Here is a 22,474-nt window from a genome sequence, read left to right on the forward strand (position 1 = left end):
TCTGCAACACAAGAAACGTCAATGCCGAGCCAGGGAAGGGGCCCCCGCGTTGACCCTCCGACGCTCAAGTCAGTCATCGAAATAGTAGAAGAGAGTGGAGCAATAGTGAGCACAAGCATGAATAGTGAATAACGCGTACCTCTGCGCGGTGCATGTACCCCCCCCCCCCCCTTTATATAGCGCTCAACGGGCGATGTGCACACTCCTCAAGGCATGACACATTTTTTAATTTGTCTTATGAAAAGACTTGTTAGGAAAGTATCTATGACATCATTCCTTAACAGGGCATGCATATCTGATAAGACAGCAGAAGCTTCCGTCGTACGATCCGCCTATTGATAATGTCTTGTGTCAGTGACACTATATCCAAGAAGAATATTAAGAGATAAATCAATGATCCCTTTACTCGGCCAAGCGGGATAACCGCTCGACTGGGAACTCCTTTGCTCGGACGGACTCGACTGCTTTTCCTTGCGGTGACTCAACTTGATAGCTTGTTTCTGCCCGACCGGACAAACACTCCAGTCGTCCCAACGTTCCTTCTGCTCCGTGATGAGCGCCTGATGATTTTGGCTGTACGGGGGTTCTATTTGGACCAGCCTTTGCCTGTCGGGTGGTTCATGCCCGATTGGTCGCTACAGGAGAGCTCCGCTCGGGCCCTCCTTTGGTGAGCCCATTAGTTTTCTGGCTTTGACCTCTTTACTTTGACCTCCACGTCGACTGCTATCTCCGTTCTTTGACCCGCACTTAATGAACCCCCTTTATCATCAATAATCTTTCGGAATTCACTTTTGTTCACTCTCAAACTCTTGGCCCACCCGATAGCCATCGTCTAGCGTCATCTTTGTCGCATCGTCGCATCACCGCCTCCGTCCACCGATTCTACACAGTAGTGCACACATGTAAACCCTTCGATTTAAATAAAATTTCCTTACTTGAATTAAAGAGATTTTTTTTATACCGGGTCCTTTAAAGTCTAGGACCGACCCTGTTCTCCGCTTTCGGACAGATCAATAGGTACATGATTTACTTGGTCTATATGATTCAAACGGACATCGTACGAGGATTCAATAATCAAAGCGTGGGTGAAAGATGAACGATGGAGAGAAAATTCATTGATTAGATTAGAACAAAGACTTACGAATGGAGGAACTATGTTTTATCATTCAAGGTTTTATAATTTCCAAAGGGCGTATTATAGTTTTTTTTTTTTTCCCAAAGGGCATACTCAATTTCAATATATAATATCCCTCCCATGCTTATCCCATTTTATTGACCCGAGTCACTGAATATTCGAGCCACCCAAACATCATGCTTAGCTTCTTGATTACCTAATTTGTACATGTTTTACACCGGATAACAATAGAGTAAAAAGGTGAAGCAAAATTTTAGATATAAGTTACTTTCCAAAGAAAATTGATTAGGGTTTCAGCTGAGCTTATTTTCTCGCATTATATATTCTACCAGCTACAGGTCTTTTGTTTATTTGAATGAATGAATGTGCAAATTAGAGGATCTTATTTATACTATGTGAATGGTTAAAAGAACTTCTTGATTCAATCAAATTTGATATGTCCAACTTGAATTGGACAAACCAAATTACAAATACATTCTCCCTTCACTTGAGTTCATTTGATTTATGGATTTTGAAAGTAACGACTTAGATAAAGTCCCACTTAAAGGGGCACTATCTGAATGCATCCGAGTCTTCTATTTTAAATTCAATGGTTGAGATTGAACATTTAGGTCCTCTCATTTGGATGAGCCTTGTATGTCCCTCTTAATCCGACAAGGACACACCGTGACGAGAAGTTTAGCTAAATACATCCACATAATTACCAAACTATTCCTACATGTCTAATTACCAATAGGTACAGGTTTTAACATAAAATAAAGACAAATTAAAACTAGAAAAGAAGAACAATAGTTTAATGCGAATCTCATATGTGGAGGGACACATTGATCAAAAATCGCCACTGCACCAGCACACCTCCGATAACTGAAAAAAAAAAAAATCAAATCCATTTGAAGTAACAACTAAAAGCATCAATAAAATCAAATATGTAGAGGGCCTTAATTTAACAGTTGATGTGTATTTATGGAGTTAAAGACTAAGTTCTATCCAGCCACACATGCATGGGCTACCGACATAAAGTAGCAATGAAACAAAGTGAAGAACGTACTTGGCTCTGCAGCTTGGGACAAGCTTCGACATATAGATTTGTTAGTCGTTCCATGAATTTCAATTCCTCGGGAATGAATGATAGCGCAGGGCAACCAGATAGGCACAAGGACTTCAAACGCGACTTTTTGAGCCAAATTGGCAAAGCCTCCAATTTGTTGCAATTTATTATTTCCAATGTCTCTAGGTTGGGGATCATCCTCAAACCATCCGGTAGATTCCTCAATTCTTGGCACCCAAATATCTGCAACATATTGACTTGCCGAAGGTTCTGCCAACCAACAAATTTAGAAATAGGCATTAGCATCTCATTGCTCAGAAAGAGTTTCAACGAAAGTGATTCTGGAAATCGCATATGAAATTCCTTGAGCTTTGGGCACTGAATTAGGGTCAATTCCTTAAGGCTCCTAAAAAGAAGTCGAGACTGTGTGTGCTTCAGGCCCACCCATTTCTCTAACCTAGGCATTTCAGAGAATGTGAGTCTCCTCAAATGCAAAAATACACAATTGTGATCTTTCCCGTAGAATGTTTCATCTACTACTTTGACTGAATCAAAACCACTGATTGCAACCTCCTTAAGGTTACGTAAATGTCCAAGTGGTGGTAGTCTCTCACACCTCCGGAGATTAATAAGATGAACTGTAGTCAAATTATTGAGAAGAGAATCTCTGTCGGCTATCATCAGCCAACTTGGGAATTTGTCGCTCATGTATGAAACCATCTTCAAGACAATCAAGTCTCGTAGGTTATGTTGGAAGCTTTGGGTTAGCTGCATTGTGGGCTCCAAAGTTCCTTCAGCAACCATATCATTCCACCATTCCCAATGCAACATCAACTCATTTAGACATTGATTTTCCAGTAAATTTGTAGGTGGACTGATATTCTTTTCTTCGGCTAATTCTAATCTTTCAAGGTGTCGTATATGCAGGGACTCAAGATTTGTAAGAGTTTGCAACTCTGATAGCATGACATTTCCAAGACCATCGATAGCATCATATCCCTGCAGCACTTCCAAATTTGTCAATTGCCCAATTCCGATAGGCATTCTAGTCAATGATGCACATCCATGCATCTTAAGCTGCATCAAGTTCTTCATGCTACACAAGTCATCCGGCAACTTTGAAAGATAACAACAATCTCCAACATCTAACTCTTTCAAATTCACAAGCCAAGTGATTGACTCCGGCAACTTTTGAATCCTTAGGAAGCCTGACAGTTTTAAAATCTGCAATTTTCTAAGCTTGTGGATTTGTCTTGGAAGCTCCTTAAGTTTGTTGCAACTAGATAAATTTAGAACACACAAATTGCCGAGGTAGCAGAGGGATTCTGGCAGTGTCTCTATCTTGTTCTCTGCAAGGTTGAGGTACCTCAAGCAATGCAATGTGCCAACCGAACTAGGGAGGTCTTGAATCATGATACCTCCCATATGTAACGTACATAAATGTTTGAGATTTACAAACATACTTTCAAGTATCTTTGATACTGTCTGATATTGATAAATTTGTTCTTTTTTCTCTTTCATGTGCAAGATCAAAGTTCTCAACCTGTTGGCTACTCCAGCCTTTTCAATGACTTTTTTAATTTTTGAAATGTTCTTCGAATGGATAGGTAGATATAAATGGCGGCATTGTAATGGTATCCTAGAACCTTCCCAAGCCTTCATTCTGAAAAAGCATGGATCTGTCTTGAAGTTGAATGGCACGTCGTATTCAGTGTTCTTCATCCAATTATATCTTAGAGTGCCTTCTGCAACCAATATTTCGAATAGATCTTCATCAGAACATTGATTTGAATATCTTCCAAACAATTCCTGGTATTGAAAATATCGTTCTCTCTCAATTGGCCAAGAATAATACTTTAATAAAGTATCAAGGTCATATCGTCTTAAAATCTCCTTATCTAGTCTCGTGTTTATCCGCCTATATATGAGTCCTAAACCCTTTACCAATAGAGGATATTTAAGTGGAATTTGCATATCAGTAACAGCAGCAGGAGAAGCCTTCTCTTTGTGATTGCTATTAGCTTCAATTGGATGGACAAATGTTGAATACCTTAATAATATTCTTGCCCCTGTATCTTCGGACAGCATGTTTAATTTGTAATTCTTGATGTAGAATTCCATTCCAAACACATAAAAACAATCACCAGTTAGAATGACTTTGCTCCCCGGTGCACCACAATGAAGGAGCTTCAACATAAATTCCTTCCACTTGTATGCAAAAAGATGACTTACTTGAACGCCATCCAAGATGAGCAAGTATCTATCTCCACCAAAATGTTCATTGATAAGTGGCCAATAATCCGTGTTTGTACATGACTTCCCGGTATATTTTGCAATTTCTTTGGCGATCACGTTACTCTTGAAATCTCTAATAGATCTAATAGATAAAGGAGCATCCAACCATATCCGATGTTGGAAATGTCGGTGCACCCAAGGGTGATGATAGATTGTGCGGGCCAGGGTTGTCTTCCCATTCATGGTACCTGCTAGATAATTATTATTATTGGCCTTTAAAAAAAATAAAAGAAATTAAAGTAATTTCATGCAATTGAAGTTACTAATCAAATGTAACTTATCTAAATAATAATAATAATTATTTTAATGGATATAAATAAGAATAATAATTATAATCGATGCACAAAAATAAAGATATTGTACATATATTGTTCCTCTCTGCCTATAAATAAAAAACATAATAATATTCCATCATAGGAATGAATTGAGTGCTTTCATAAAGAAAGGAAAGGAGATAAATCAATATCAAAATGATTGCATTTTGACTTCTTCTTCAAGTTTAGGTATATAAAACATATAGATTTTAAGATCATTTCACAAAATAAATATAATGATCATGTAAATTAACATGTGGTATCATAGCTTTATTAAGAAATCTATACGTTTCATATATGAATTTATTATGCTTATAAATTAATAGATGTATTAATGATATTTAGTAGCTTTAATATATATATTGTATAATAAAGATTAATATATGACATCATGTATATATAAATTTATGTACTAATTTATTACCGTTTATGGATTCGGTTAATGATTATAATATACATGCATGTTTTAAAGATAATTAAGATTGATTATATTTATGATATAAATATATGCATGATTTTATGTTAATTAAGATAATTTGTGATAATCAAAGTGACCATACTAAAATAATTAATTGTCATGTATAAATTAATTATTTATTTATCATACTTATAAAATATCTAAAATAATAATAAATAAATGAGATTCATTGATTATTAAAATTATGGATTTTACAAAAATGATTTTTTTAAAGATAGTGACATAAATGAAGAAAATTAAAATTTTTGAACCAAATATATTTTTTATCCAAAGATGACATATGTATTTGATTGGAAATTTTAATTTTTTAATAATATGAAACATTTAATTTTTGATAGCATATTGTAATATTAGCCCAAAGATGAATTACAAGATATTCTAATATTTATCTAAATTTGTATGTCTAATTTATAGTAGTTTTCTTCATTCGCAAGCTTATTTTATTACTGTGTTTAATGATTTGAACTTCTCTGAATGGAGTGAGCAAGTTAATTTTCATTTAGGTATATTGAATCTTCACTTGACACTATTAAAGAAAAAAAAATCTATTGTTATTATTAATTCAAGCAGTGAGGAAGATAATTCAAATACAAAGCATGGGAAGATCTAACAAATTATGCCTTATGTTTATGTGAATGACTATCACAAACAACATTAAGATTACCATTCCACAAACAAAAAATGCAAAAGAATATTTAAACTTTATGGAAGAACATTTTTGTTCTACTAATAAGTCACTCACTGGAACATTAATGGCACAATTCATGACCATAAAATTTGATGGATAGTGTAGTATGCAAGAACATACCATTGAGATGACTAATACTACATCAAGATTAAAGACTTTAGAAATGATTGTGGATGACTCCTTCTTAGTTCAATTTATTCTATTTATTCTGAACTCACTACTTCCTAAATATGATGTTTTTCAAATTAGCTATAACATTATTAAGTTAAAGTGCAATGTTAATGAATTGAAAAGCAAACTTATTCAAGAGGAAAACAGACTTAAGAATTTGGAAGGACATTCTATCAACCTCACTACTCAAGGAACCAGTAAAGCACTAAAAGTAACAGCTAGCCAAAAGTTTTAAGAAGAAAACAAAAGGCCTATTAAAGGTCCTCATGCTGATAAGAAGGAATACAATAATGATAAGTGTTATTTTTATAAGAAAGAACATTATCAAAAAGATAACCGTAAACGCAAGGTTGGGTTCAAAAAGAAAGATATATTAAAAACTTATGTTTGTTTTGAATCAAACTTGATTGATGCTCCTTGTTGAAGATGACTCATATCTAGTCGGTACAGGGCACGACTGTGTTGGGAGGCACAACCAGACCATGTCGTCCGCTGTGGGTTTTGGCGAGTGTGATGAAAGTCTTCGTCACACGATCATGCTACGAGGCACGACTATGCTGTCGAACATGGCCTGACATGTTTGGGTATGGAGGAATGGACATGCCTATGGCACGAGCATGCCTAGCCGTGCTTGGTCGTTCTTCAAGCTAGAGGCGAGCAAGTTGATGCGGGATCTTTGGTATTACTTAGTATTTTTGATCTAAAATACCATATATGGCATGGTCTGTAAAAATAGGATCATTGTAATCTTAAAATATATAGAGAATTCTAATTGAAGCCTTCTTTGACCGTTTGTAGAATAACTACATCGCTAAACCATGTTAACTCTTTACCTTCTCTCCTCTCTCATTTTTTCTTCAATTTTTTCTTTTGTGATTTCTTCACAGTTTTTGCACCACGATCTCAGCAACTTGTATCAAAGATAGGTTCACGTCTGAGTTTTCTTCTGTGAAATTTGTTATGGAGAAGTTTGATGGAATTGGAAATTTTGAATTATGGCAGAGGAGGGTTAGTGACTTGTTAGTGCAACTAGGTATGATGAATGCCCTAAACTAAAAGAAACAAGAAGCAATAGAAAAGTTAGAGTGGGAGAAACTACAGGGAAGGGCAATGGTAATGATCATGCTTTGTCTAACAAATGATGTGATGTATCACATTATGGATGAGGAATCACCTATAACAATTTGACAAAAAGTGGAAACTCGATACATGTCCAAGTCATTGACGGACAAGCTCTATCTTAAACAGAAATTGTTTGGGATTAAGATGTTAGAGGACATAGATCTGAGCCAGTATATTAATGTATTTAATCAGATTGTGAATGATCTAAAATGAATTGATGCGGTGAAGATAAAGATAAGATGGTGATGTTGTTAAATTCTCTACCGTAATCTTCTACATATGAAAACTTGGTTACTCTAATGTAAGGAAAGGAAACTCTTAACTTAGAGGAAATCATAAGTTCTTTGTTGGGATTTCATTAGTGGAAGAAAGCTAGCGATGAGAATTCACAAGGTGAAGGGCTTGTAGTGAGAGGTAACTAGGAACGTGGTATTAGCAAGATTCGATATGGATCGGGCAACGATAATAAAGCCCAATCTAAATCGAGGAAGAAGATGGAGATCATTTGCTACAAGTGCAGAGTTAAGGGTCATATAAAGAGAGATTGCCTAGAGAAAATGAAAGCTAATGCAAAGAGTAAAGATGGTTCATCGAAGTCTGCAAACATAGTGAAAGAAGAAAATTCAAGGAGCGATGATAGTGATATGCTTTCTATTTTGTCTAGTTCAGAGTAATTAATAGATTCTTGAATCTTGATTTTAGCATGTTCTTATCAGATGACGCCTAACAAGGATTAGTTCAACACCTACAAGCCGATTAATTCTAAATCTGTTCTGATGGGTAATGACGCATCCCACATAGTCATTAGAATAGGAAATGCCAAAATTACGATGTTTGATAGTATGGTCAGAACATTGTATGATGTAAGACATGTATTAGATCTTAGAAAGAATCTAGCTAATTTCATTGAGCACATTGGATGGTAGCGACTATTGTTACAAACCTACAAGTTGAGTAATGAAAGTCAGCAAAGGTGCTCTGACGATGATGAAAGGATAGAAACTAAAAGGTAACATATATAAATTGTTAGGTACTATAATTGTAGGTGAAGCTGTAGAATCTGAATAAGATAATACAATCTTGTGACATATGAGGCTGGCTCATAATGGTGAACGTGGGATGCTGGAGCTTCATAAAAAAAATTTATTAAAGTGCATCAAGCGTGCCAACTCAACTTCTACAAGTATTGTGTTCTTAGAAAATAAAGTAGAGTGTGGTTCAAGACAACCACACATAAGATGGTGGAAATTCTAGACTATGTTCATATAAATATCTACGGATCAACTAGTGTAGCAATGTCACATAGAGGCATATATATTTTGTGAGTTTTATCGATGATTACTCATAAAAAAGGCAGGGTGTACTTCATGCATTACAAGTCAAAAAAAATTCAAAGTTCAAGATATAAAAAACTGAAGTGAAGAATCAGATAGGAAGAAAAATCAAATGTCTTAGATCAGATAATGGTACTAAGTACATAGATTCAAAGTTTAAAAAATTTTATAAACAGTATGCCATTAAGAAACACTTCACGATTCCCAAGATACCAGAACAAAATGGTCTAGAGGAAAGGAGGAACTGGACAATAATCAAGAAGTCTTGATTTCTTAGATTGAATGGATGGCTTGCAAAGAACTTCTGGGCATTGATAGTAAACATGATGTGTTTCTTGATTAAGCGATCACCGAGAGCATCATTAGATGGCAAAGTTTCAGAGGAGATGCGGACGGGAAATCTAGTTGATTACTCTAGTCTCAAAGTGTTTGGATGTCTAGCCAATATACATGTTTCTAGTGAAAACTAATCAAAGCTAGACGCAAAGTTTAGATAGTGTATTCTTTTTTTGGATTATCAAAAAGGGGTGAAAGACTTCAAGCTTTGGGATCTTAAGACAAACCAGGTGGTGGCTAGCAAGTATTTGATAAAAGAGTTATGTTACAATGTAATCAGGGGGAAGAGAAACAAATACCCTAGAATTGCAGCAATGATAAGGATGTTATACAAGTAGAGCTAGAAACTCATGGTACTTGTTAGAAATTTATGACAATAAACGAAAAATGAAGCACAAACAGAAATAAAATTTTGAACACACATAAATTTATGTGGAAACCCCTTGAAAGAGAGAAAAACCCACGGGAAAAGAGAAGAGAATATTTCACTGTCAAATAATTTTTGGTACAATTATCAAAGAAAAGGGAAAAACAATGGCTAAAAAAGGTTATGTCACTATACCCTAAAAATACACTTATAAGAAAGTGTAAGTATAGATTGAAAAATCAAATTGATTTAATGGGTTGTTAATCCATAATGTCGCATCATGAAACTTTTGAGCCGATCCAAAGTAGAATTCATGTCACCAAACTCTAACAGTATTGACAGTGTTAGCTCAAAGCAGATGGAGCACTAGATTATAGCCAGAAAAAAAACCAAACGTGCAATCAAACCACCTACTAGGTATGGTTTTGAGAACTTAATTTCTTATACACTTATCACTAGTAGCGAAAATCCTACTACTTTTCAAGAGGTAATACACAGCTATGAGAAAGATAAGTGGATGAGTGCTATAGTGGAGGAGATAGAGTCTTTGCATAAAAACTAAATGTGGGATCTGGTGGAACTTCCTGAAGGAAAGAGGGCTATAGGAAGAAAGTGGGTATATAAGGAAAAAGAAGTCATATCAAATAGTGAAGAAGGAAAGTTCAGGGCTCGGTTAGTAACAAAGGTTTATTCACAGTGGAAGGGATTGACTATGATGAGATATTATCTCTAGTGGTTAGATACACATGTCACAATTAGAAGGATTTAGTCAACCCAAGTAAAAGCATTTAGTATGTAAATTGAAAAAGTTATTTTATGGGCTAAATCAATCTTCAAAATAGTGGTACAAGAATTTTGACTCTTACATGCTTCAAAATGGGTACAGAAAATGTGAGTATGATTGTTGTATTTATATTAAAAGCTTTGATGACAATTCATTTATCTTCTTGTTACATATGTGAATGATATGCTAACTGTTGCGAAGAGTATGAAGGAGGTCAACAAGTTAAAGAAGTTTCTGAATAAGGAATTCGATATGAAAGATTTTGGTGCAACTAAGAAGATTCTTAGGATGAACATTCATAAAGACAGAGTTTCTAGAAATTATGACTATTTCAATAGAGTTATATTGAAAAGGTGTTGGATAGATTCAACATGCGTAATGCGAAGTTTATAAGTACACCTCTGGTGCATTATTTCAAATTATCTATTATAGAATGTCCAAGGATGGATGAAGAGATACAAGACATGTTAAACGTTCTCTATGCCAATGCAGTTGGTTTTCTGATGATGTCATGGTTTTCATAATACCTAATTTGACGCATACTATTAGTATGGTGAGCAATTTTTTTTAAAATCCTAGTTGACAACATTGGGATGCGATCAAGTGAATTTTCAAATATTTGATGAATACTCCAGATTATGATATCATATTCAGTAGACAACAAGATGATCCTTCAATTACAAGATGTGTAGATGCAGATTATGTAGAGGATTTGAATGACAGAAGGTCTATTACAGGGTATGTGTTCATTGTGACGGGTAGACCTATTTGTTGGAAGTACATGATATAATCTACAATTATATTATCCATTATTGAGTCAGAGTATATGACAATAACTGAAACAACAAATGAAGTATTGTTGCTTATAGGGTTAGTTAGAGAATTAGATGTTCAACAAGATGGAGTCAAGTTGTATTGTGATAGCACAGTGCTATCTATTTAGTGAAGAATCAGGTGTACCATACGAGGACCAAGTATATTGGTGTAAGATGTCACAAGATCATAGAGTTGATATCTTCCAAGGAAATACTACTTGAGAAGGTCCACACTTTTGAAAATGTTGTAGATACGTTGACAAAGCAAGTTACTACAGATAAGTTCAAGTATTACTTGAACTTGATCAACTTCTCTAGTTGATAGAGGGAGCACAACTAGAACTTGGCATTCTGGGTGGAGGTCTTCACAGGTGTTGGTGTTCTCCTAAGGGGTGGATATTCACCAAGGTAGAGATTGTTGAAAATGACTAATATCTAGCCAGACCCAATCACGGTTTGGCAAGGGTGGCAATTTGGGTTGGGTTCGGGTTGGCGAGTTGACGGATTGGAACATCAAAATTTGAACCCGACCTGAATAATATTTCGGGTCAAATTGTCCAACCCGAACTGTTTATCTATATTTGATCCAAACTTGACCTAAAATGACCTACAACTCGAATCCAACTCGAACCCGACCTAATAAAAAATGACTTATTTATAGAAACATATTCATCTTAACCCAAACTCAACTCGAACCCGACCCAAAAAAAATTATTTTATAAAAATATACTTATTTTAACCCGAACTCAACCAGAATCTGACCCTAATCCGATCGAAAATATTTAAAAACGAGTTTGCAAGTTGTAATCGGGTCATTTCAGGTTGACCCAAAACCAGACCCATTTATTAATTGTGTTAATCAAGTCAACCCAAACCTAACCCGAACCCAATAAGACCTGATCCTAACCTAATTTTTTTGGTGTTCGGTTCGATTCATGTTTTTCGTGTCGGGTCAAAAATTGTCATCCTATGATTTGGAATCGACGGTTTGATGATTCAGAATAGCCGGTTTGACGATTCCTAATAGGTCGACCCTTAACCTTAATCGTCCAAGACAATACGATTCATAGTTCAAAACTATTGATTCACGGTTCACCACGATTTAAAATTATTATTTTTTTAAAAAAAAATTATAAATTATAAATTTATAACAAAATATAAAAAATGGCTTGCACTTATTTAAGTTGCATATGTATCCTTTACGATTTTAAAGGAGTATTCTAAATTTTAGAAGCATCGTCATCAATATATCTTTGTATTTCGAATGTCAAAATTTGCTCGAGCTCATCATCGATAAATTGAATATCATAATCCTCATTTGGATTTCCTTGCTCCTCCAAAATTGAGATAATGAACCTTCTCCTTCCACTATAATTAGAGAATTGGAGTTGAAAGTGATTAAGATTCTAGAATTAAAAGATGAGAGTAGAGCCGATGATGTGAAAATGATGAAATAAATTTTTTATTTATAGAATTTGGAGAATAATAGACACTAAACGTAGTCATTGATAAAAATGATCAAATAATTTGAACCTTTACAAAAAAATCCTCCCTCTCTCCCACAATAGTCAGAACTATTAGTATAATGGTGAATTTCTTTACTCCTTCCCTCTAACTTTTAAATCGCACTAATATAAATGAAATGTTATAGAGTTGAAAGGCACTTCTTTTTATATATCAAAAGGGAACTATTGATTAGTTATTAAATAATTAACTACCACATATGGATATTAATACATTCTAGTTTAGTTGGATAGGATACTTGATGTCACCCAAAAGACTTGGGTTCAAATTCTAGCAACACAATTATTGTTAACAAATTGCCATTAAAAATTTCATCTATAAAAAATAAAAGCGGTTCATGATAGGTCAATCTGTCAATCCAAGATGGGTTGTGAGTTAGGCAGATCAACTCACAGGTCAATCTGTCAATCCAAGGTGGATTAACAATAATTGTCATTAAAAATTTCATCTATAAAAAAATAAAAGCGGTTCATGATAGGTCAATCCGTCAATCCAAGGTGGGTTGTGAGTTAGGCGGATCAACTCACAGGTCAATCTGCCAATCCAAGGTGGATTAACAATAATTGTCATTACAAATTTCATCTATAAAAAAAATAAAAGCGGTTCATGATAGGTCAATCCGTCAATCCAAGGTGGGTTGTGAGTTAGGCGGATCAACTCACAGGTTAATCCGTCAATCCAAGGTGGGTTGTGAGTTAGGCGGGTCAACTCATGATCCCATCAAAAAAATATAGAAAATATTCATATTTTTAAGTTTGGGTTAGAGATTAGGCGGGTTGAGTCATACTTTGAAAAGAAAGGATACTCCATTCAGTTTCCTTGTATCTTAGTCAATTTGGTTGCATTAGGTGGGTTGAGTCATACTTTGAAAAGAAAGGATACTCCATTCAGTTTCCTTATATCTTAGTCAATTTGGTTGCATTCTATAGGCATATTTAGATGCATCATTTACACTATAGTGTGCTCAATGCTTGTGACAAACTTTGCATGAGCATGTTATCAAAATTTTAACTTATTTATTATTACAATATGCTTTGAGATAAAATGTTGATAGTTGTTTTTTCAGTTGAATTATACAGTGTTCTTGATATTAGATGTCATACATGAAGTTGCCTTCGAACTCATTAGTCGTCAAGCCAATGAGCCTATTAAAATTTTCACTTTAGTTTTAAGTTTTAGAGAATTTTTCTCATCCCGTGGGCCAACCCAAGCAAGTTGCGAGCTGACCCACGTGGGTCGCGGGCCTAGGCGGGTCGGTCCACTTGGATCCGCCTTTATGTGTGTTGATAAAATTTCAACGCAATCCACTTAAATTATTTGAATTGGCAAGTCAACCCGACATACCTAATCCAAATTGACAGTTCTACTTGCTTATGACCGGAAGCACACGAGTTGATGTGGGATTTTTTTATATTACTTGAGATTTTTGGTCCAAAATAACATATATGGCTTGAGTTGTATAAATAGGATCATTGTAACCTAAAACATATACAAAATTCTAATTGAAGTCTTCCTTAGCCATTTTGTGGAGTAGGCACATCGCTGAACCACGTTAACTCTTTGTCTTCTTTCTCTCATTTTTTCCTTTAGCTTCTATTTTGTGATGTCTTCACTATTATTGTAGCATGCTTTCAGCATTCCTCATAATACTTGGTGGCTTGATTCTAATGCTATTACTCATGTATCCAATATGATGTAGGGATTCTTTACAATCCAAAACACAAATTGAGAATTTTATATATATGGGAAATCGTATGAATGCTCCAATTAAAGGCATAGGGGCTTATCATTTGCCCTTAGATACTGGCTATCATTTAGACCTATTATAGACTCTTTATGTACCTTCAATTTCAAGGAATCTTATTTCTCTTTTAGAACTTGATGTTTATGATTTTGGTATTAATTTTAGAAAGAATTCAAGACATATTGGTTCTGGAATTCTTATTGATAGTTTATATAAATTAAAATTTGATAATACATTTGCTGAATCCTTATTGTTTATCAAAATATTGTAATTACACATAATATGCATAATGAAAGGTTTGCTTTTTGTGGCATAAGTATTTGGGTCATGTATCTAAAGAAAGAATAGAAAGACTAGTAAAGAATGAAATTCTACTTAATATAGATTTTATAGATCTTGGTTTATGTATGGATTGTATCAAAATAGTTTTTTTTCACCTTATCATTGATTTTTCACATTATGGATATGTTTATTTGCTTAAAGAAAATTCTCAAGTAGTAGAAGTTTTCAAAATCTACATTAATGAGGTTGAAAGACAATTAGAAAAGGAAGTAAAAATTTTAAGTTCTGATAAAGGGGGTAGATACTATGGGAAGTATGATGAAACATGACAACATCTAGGTCCATTAGTGAAATTTCTTGAAAACCATGATATATGTGCATAATATATTGTCCATACACACCTCAACAAAATGATATGGCAGAAAGATGTAATCATACACTAATGGATATGATTAGGAGTATGATGAGTAATTCATTATTACCCAAATCATTGTAGATGTATGCTTTAAAAACATCAATCTAATGCTTCTAAGGTAGTTTCAAAACTCTTTTTGAGTTGTGGACAAATAGAAAACCTAGCTTAAGATATCTACATGTTTGGGGTTGTCCAGGAGAAACAAAAGTTATAATTCACATGAAAGAAAGTTAAATTCTCGAACAATTAGTGGTTACTTTATTGGTTACCTAGAGAAATCAAAAGGATATATATTTTATTGTCCTAACCATAATCCAAGAATAGTAGAAATTGATAATGCAAAGTTTCTTAAGAATGGTGAAGTTAGTGGGAGTGATGAACAATGAAATGTGGATATAAAGGAAGTTAAGATAAATGTTCTTTTATTTGTAAGTATTCCTTCATCTAGTATTGTCCCAAAAGTTGTTCTCGCTATTGAAGAATGGCATATCAACATTGAACAACATGATGAAATATCACTTGAAGAAACTAACTCACAAAAATATGATGCAATGAGTTACAAGAAATAGTATTGAGAAGATCTCAAAGAATAAGAAAAATGATATTTCAAATAATTATATTTTGGAATTTATAAAGATTCGGTTTCAGTTTCACAAGCCATAGAAAGTATAGAGTCAGGAAGATCAATTAATGCAATAAAAGAAGAGTTGCAATCAATGTATAAAAATGATGTTTGAAATATCATTAAATTACTAGAAGATTCCAAATGAGTTGCATGAAAATGGGTCTTTAAGACCAAGTGTGGCTCGAATGGTAATATTAAATGATATAAAGTTAAACTTGTTGCTAAAGGATACTCTCAACTAGATGACATTGATTATAAAGAGATATTTTTACCTGTCTCAAAGAAAGACTCATTACATATTATATATTATTATGATATTGGTGTTTCATTATAATCTAGAGTTATACTAGATGAATATGAAAAAAGTCTTTTTGAATGGAAATCTTGAAGAACAAGTATATATGAACCAACATGAAGTTTTTCAATTGAAGGAAAAGGTCATCTAATGTGTAGACTTAAAAAATCAATATATTTGCTTAAATAAACTTCCAGACAATGATATATTATGTTTATTGATATTGTCCCCTTGGGATGGACAATTGGCTAGCGCATGGTGGTATTACCACCATGAGGTATGAGGGTCAAATCATGACTAGTAGCTAGGTGTCTGCCCTCCCTCATGCACTATTCACTGCCCAAGGCTAGTAGCTACCTATGATTTACCTCTTCAATGTTGGCCTAGGGATAGGCTGGCAGAGGTGTAGGGGCAAGCGAATCACCTTTTGCCACCATTATGTTTACTGATACCATCACATCTTTGATTTTGAAGAAAATATTGTTGATAATTGCATATATCGAAAGATCAATGGGAGCAAAATTATATTTTTTTAGTCTTGTATGTTAATGATATCTTGCTTGCTACTAATGATATGGACATGTTGTATAAGACAAAATATTTTCTCTCAAAGAATTTTGAAATGAAAGATATGGGTGATGCTTCCTGTGTAATCGGAATTGCAATATTTTGTGATAGATCACAAGGACGGTTGGGATTGTTTCAAAAAGCTTATTTTGAAATAATTCTAGAGAGATTTAATATGGAAAAAATATTCTGCTATAATTTCTCCAATTTAGAAAAGGGACAAATTTAGTCTAACGCAATGTCCAAAAAATGATATAGAACAAAAACAAATGGATTCAATTCTATATGTTTCTATTGTAGGAAGTCTGATGTGCATGCAAACCTGCCTAAGTCCGAATATTAGTTTTACGATTGGAGTTCTTAGTAGGTATCAAAGAAATCCTAGAATTGATCATTTGGAAGCTACTAAGAAAGTTTTAAGGTATTTTCAAGGCACCAAGTTATACAGAAAAACTAGTCACTTGGAATTGGTTGGTTACTCTCATATTCACATTTTTTGGATGTTAATAGTAGAAAGTCCACTTTTGGTTATTTATTTCTTTTGACAAAGGAGCAATATCATGGAAAAATGCTAAACAATTTGTCATTGCCTTATTCACAACGTAAGCAGAGTTTGTGACATGTTTTGAAGCCACAATTTATGCATTATGGTTGTAGAATTTTAATTTATTTTAGTACTTGGAGTTGTTGACACTATTGTCAAGCCGTTAAAAATTTACTTTGATAATTTCACAACAATATTCTTCTTAAAAAATGATATATACTCAAGATGTGTCAAACATATCGAATTAAAATATTTTGTCGTTAAAGAAGAAGTTTAGAAACAAAAGGTATCTATTGATCATATTAGAATGGATCTCATGATTGTATAGATCAGTTAGCTAAAAGTTTACAACCAAAATTATTTAAGAAACATCTAAATCGAATGGGTCTTGGTTGTTCTTTGAATGATTTATTAAGTTGATACTTTGAGCTCATTTATGTGTTTCTTATATAAGTTTCTAGTAGTTATGATGTGCACATCGCTATGTTATAACATGAATTGCCTAAAAACATTTTGTAGGCCATTATGAAATTATATGTTCATTTATAGACCTAGTATGATGGGATGTTTGTGTTATATAGAAGAAAGTATGTTATATAATTAATGTACAACCACTATAACCGACATTTAGTATTATATATTATATTAAGGTGATTATGATGTTTTAAGAGGATTAGTTTTTTTTGCTTAAAAATTTGCTACATTAATCGTCCCCTAGTGCTTAAAGTTATAATGCATCATACTTATTCTTTAAGTTTTACTTTATCCAATTTTTAAGCCAAGTGAGCAAACATTAGATAATTATTATCATTGACAAAAAAAAAAAGATAAAAGAAATTAAATTAACTTCATACAATTGAAATTACTGATCAAATGTAACTCATCTAAATAATAATAATAATTATTTTAAAGGATGTAAATAATAATAATATTAATTATAATCTATGCATGATGGATGCATGAAAATAAAGATGTTATACATATATTGATCTACTATAAATAGAAACATAATAATCTTCCATGAATGAATTGAACAAAGAAAGAAAAGAAGAGAGAATGCAAAATAATTGCATTATGACTTCTTTGCCAAACTCATGTAGGTAAAATAAATAAATTTCAAGATCTATTTCACAAAAATAATATAATGATGATGTAAATTAACAATACCTTCCAAGGTAATGATGAAGGGTGCATTTCCATCCTCATCACATTGTTGTTGTTGAAGGAGCTCTATGATTTGGTCTATGTCTTCCTCTCTTCCTATCACCTCCTCGTTCAAAATAGCAGAGTAGTCATCATGGGTTGGATCCATGGAGTCCATCGTCTCCACCCAGAGACCTAAAGCAGCCCCTCTATTCACTAGGTAATTCAACATGCAAGCCATATCTTTGAGCTCTACTAGGATGGCTTGGCGGCTGCTCATTGAAAGGAAGTTGCTGATCATCATCCTCTTCTTTTCTACTTCGTCCTCTTCGTTCGGTTCCCAGTAGTCCAAGATCCTCTTGAGTAGGCTGTCGACATCCTCAACGGCCACACCCACATCCTTCATCCACTCTGCCACATCAGGCTGCTCAACCACACTTAGAGTAGCATCCAAGAGGAAGGAATTGATGGTCCAAAGGCTGTTCCGAATCATGTCCAAGTGATTTGAGATGTGAAATGTTTTCCCTTGTGCCACCATCTCTGGCGCTGGCAGGATCTTCATCAATACGTGCCTCAATTTCGATGCCGTTGCCATAGATATTTAGCTATCTGCTTTGGACGTACGGATGCACAATGTTGACTCTTTAGCAATTTTTGAGTTTCTCTACTTATTGGTAAATGTATGTGCTATGCATTCAAGTGAAGGCCCAAAGGTAGCGTAAAGCTTTAGATTCTCTCTCATTGTTCTATAATTGATGCTGGCCAACATATCAATTAATTCGCGGCAAGCCTGCATATATGCGTTACTTGCACAAGACTAACTAGATCTTTTTACAAAGTTGTGTCTGGATGGATGCCTAGCTACCAAGCAAGCAACAATATCTAATTATTTTTTCACACAACTTGCACAAGACTAATCAGATCTTTCTACAAAGTTGTGTCTGGATGGATGCCTAGCTACCAAGCAAGCAACAATATCTAATTATTGTTTCACACAACTTGCACAAGCCTAATTAGATCTTTTTACAAAGTTGTGTTTGGATGGATGCCTACCAACTACAAAGCAAGCAACATTAATATCTAATTATTTTTTCACACAACTTTAGTTCTTGTCGTGCCTTCTCTGGAGCAATTCTTGATGGCGCTGTTCTAATTTGTATGGCCTTTTTATCAAAGTGCACGTTATTTAATTTCAGTAATACTTCTCTTGTCAATAAAAGGTTATTATATTTATCTCATACGCGACTCAGGGTTAGTTCTTAGATTAGGTTAAAAAAGATAAATTATGGAGTTAATTTATAAATTGATCGTCAAATTAACTAGAAATAGAAAGAATTTTTTTTCTAAATATACCAATTGAAAATTAATTTCTTACCTTATTATAATAATTATAATAAGTAAGTCACTCTCTAGTGAACTATACATCCGTGGAAACTTTTCTACACATCCTTTTAGAATTTTTGAGTCGTATAAACTTTACACTGAACTTCATGCTTATCTTATCCGAGGGGCTAGCCCCCCATAGGGGTATACTATCTAGTTCAAATATCCAAAGCTCATTATAAATTCTCTAACTAGTCCCGTATATATCTTTTCCATAGTCAAAACTTCAAACTCAAGTCAAATTTGATGGAAAATTTTGTAAAGTATCGAACTTGATTGATTGTATTTATGATATCTTGTATATATATAGTTTTTCTTTCTATATATTCTTTTAATCTGTTTATTTTTTGAATTATTTATTTTTATATTTTATTGAAATATTATTATTATTATATGCAATATTTATTATATAATATGGTGTATTAATTATTTTTATGAATAAAATTTTTTCATAGAAAAAAATAATAATTTATTTTAAATTTAATTTTTCCTAAAGTAAAATCTTGATTTCGTCCCAATCTTATCTATATCTGTTTTACAGGCAAGTTTTTTTTCACTGATCCTATCCAAAAATAGAATGATGATTAACTAGAGATGTGGCTGCTTCGCTGATTGATTATAAATCACGTTCTGATCTAAAAAATAAGTAACGTCAGTATCGGGTTGGGGAAGGAGACTCCGGCATTAGCCCTCCGAGACTTAAGTCAGTCATTGGAAAAATGTAGAAGAGAGTGAAGCAGTAATAGCTCTAGCACAAATAATGAATTATGCGTACCTTCGTCGGCGATGGACCCCCTTTATATAGAGCCCTAGTGAACGACGTGCATACTCCTTAAGGTGTGGACACATTTTCCCATATGTCCCATGAAAGAACCTGATAAAAAATTCATCTGACACTATATCTTAACAGGACATGCATATCTGTAACAGGACAATAGAAGCTGTCGTCATACGATCCGCTTGCAGGCCGTGCTCCATGTTAGTAGCGTTATCTCTGACAGCACAGTAGAAGCTGTCGTCGTACGGCCTGCAATATGGCCGCTAACATGGAGCACGACCTGCAATATGGCCTGCAAGCGGATCCCTGGTATGCGTTGAGCATGCAGATCAGCTCGCAGCCCACTGTGGAGTCCACCATATGATCTATCCTAGGTAGTGGATAGAAATCCTTTGGACATGCCTTATTGAGGTCGCGAAAGTCAATGCAGACCCATCACTTGTCGCCCCGCTTAGAGACCAACACTACATTGGTTAACTAGCTCGGGAATTGAACTTCGCGGATATGGCCGGGCTCTAGTAATTTTTCAATCTCCGCTCAGATAATCAAATTTTGCTCAGCGCTGAAGTCTCTTTTTCGCTGGTTGACCGGACGAGCATCTGGTCGAACGTAAGTTGATGCTGGGCCATGCTTGGTGAGATACGCAGGAGCTCGTGTGTCGATCAGGTGAACACATCATGATTCTGTCGAAGGCACTCGACCAACTCTACCTTCTTCTCACTCTTCAAGTTAGCGACGACGAACATAGTTGCCTCTGACCGGCTTGGGTGGATATGAACCTCCTCTTTTTCTTCGTAAACCAAAGTGGGAGGTGCTTCTCTAATCGTGTTCACCTCCAAGGGTTGGGTCTTTCGCGCGACCCTTGTTTCAGATTTAACCATCTCGACGTAACATCGTCGAGCGGTGAGCTGGTCACCTTTGACTTCGCCCACCTCATTGTCCATCGGAAATTTGATTTTATTGCAAAAGGTTGATACCACCACTCGGAAATCATTGAGGGTCGGTCAGCCCAATATGATGTTGTAGGCGGAAGGCGCGTCTACCACAAAGAAGTTCATAGTCCTTGTCCTCTTCAGTGGCTCCTCTCTGAGTGAAATGGCCAACCTGGTCTGGACGATGAGCAAAACCTAGTTGCCTGTGAATCCATAGAGTGGGGTCATTATCGATTGCAACTCACTCCGATCGATTTGCAGCTGATCGAACGCCTTCTTGAATATGATATTCACCGAACTCCCTGTATCAACGAAAGTACGGTGAATAGTATAATTAGCAATTATAGCTTGGATGATCAATGCATCATCGTGAGGGATCTCCACTCCCTTTAAGTCTTTGGGGCCGAAGTTAATCTCGGGTCCGTCGACCTTCTCTTTGCTGCACCTGACAGCGTGTATCTCCAACCACTAAGTGTTTAATTTCCCTGCTCTGTTGGAATCGCCGCGCGGTCAACCCACTAGCAATCATCCCAATTTTTCCTTGAGCGGAGTTGCTTCAGTATTCCTCCTCCCGGGTCGAAGATCTATTTCGCTTGGTTGAGACCCGGGTGGGGCTTGGGTTGTGTTGGGGTTGCAAGGTTGCAAACATAGTCCTATATTGGAAACACATGGGAAAGATCATGAGTTTATAAGAGAAAAAATATCTCCATTGGCATGAGGCCTTTTGGGGAGAGCCCAAGAGCAAAACCATGAGGGCTTAGGCCCAAAGTGGACAATATCATGCAATTGTAGAGATATCTAAATTCTTTTCGATCCTACAATTGGTATCAGAGCCCGGACTGCCAGAAGGTTTAACCGCCGACTGTGCATAAGAGCTATGGTCTGATTGAGTCATGTGGGTACAATATTGACCTCGAACAAATAAAGTGGGGGCTCCTATATTCGGATCAAGAGGACCAGACACCAGGCAGGAAGTCCTAGTTGCGACTAGGCAAGGAAGTCCTAGTAGGTCGGGTGGACCGAGGGGCAGGAAGACCTGGTGGGTCGAGGATCGGACATGGGAAGCCTATGGTCCTTTGTTTGAGGGGGGGATTGTTGGGGTTGCAAGGTTGCAAAAATAGTCCCATATTGGAAACACATGGGAAAGATCATGGGTTTATAAGAGAAAAGATATCTCTATTGGCATGAGGCCTTTTGAGGAGAGCCCAAGAGCAAAACCATGAGGGCTTAGGCCCAAAGTGGACAATATCATGCAATTGTGGAGATATCTAAATTTTTTTCGATCCTACAGATTGTTCCTTCGCTGAGGTTGATGGCGTGGATGTTCGGCCATCATCCTTTCTTCATCTCTTCGC

At 35.2% G+C, this 22,474-nt stretch overlaps 1 protein-coding gene across 1 annotated transcript; it reads right to left on the reverse strand.

Moving 5' to 3' along the window:
* Positions 1-1,963: 1,963 nt before the first annotated feature.
* On the reverse strand, positions 1,964-18,655 carry LOC122010789 (putative disease resistance protein RGA3). Its single transcript, XM_042567267.1, has 3 exons — positions 18,051-18,655; positions 2,184-4,666; positions 1,964-1,999 (listed from the first exon to the last, which is right to left on the reverse strand). Exons 1-3 carry the CDS (start codon positions 18,619-18,621, stop codon positions 1,964-1,966), a joined length of 3,090 nt encoding a protein of 1,029 aa, XP_042423201.1. The 5' UTR covers positions 18,622-18,655.
* Positions 18,656-22,474: the final 3,819 nt, after the last annotated feature.

The sequence above is a fragment of the Zingiber officinale genome, chromosome 8A, assembly GCF_018446385.1.
Source record: "Zingiber officinale cultivar Zhangliang chromosome 8A, Zo_v1.1, whole genome shotgun sequence".
NCBI lineage: Eukaryota > Viridiplantae > Streptophyta > Magnoliopsida > Zingiberales > Zingiberaceae > Zingiber > Zingiber officinale.

Bases quoted from the DNA above. Each gene is read 5' to 3' on its own strand.
- LOC122010789 (XM_042567267.1), bottom strand. From the start codon at position 18,621: ATGGCAACGGCATCGAAATTGAGGCACGTATTGATGAAGATCCTGCCA. The intron at 4,667-18,050 runs GTATTGTTAATT...ATTATCTAGCAG, and splicing joins CTTCATCATTACCTTGGAAG to GTACCATGAATGGGAAGACA. The intron at 2,000-2,183 runs GTACGTTCTTCA...TTTTTTTTTCAG, and splicing joins GTCCCAAGCTGCAGAGCCAA to TTATCGGAGGTGTGCTGGTG.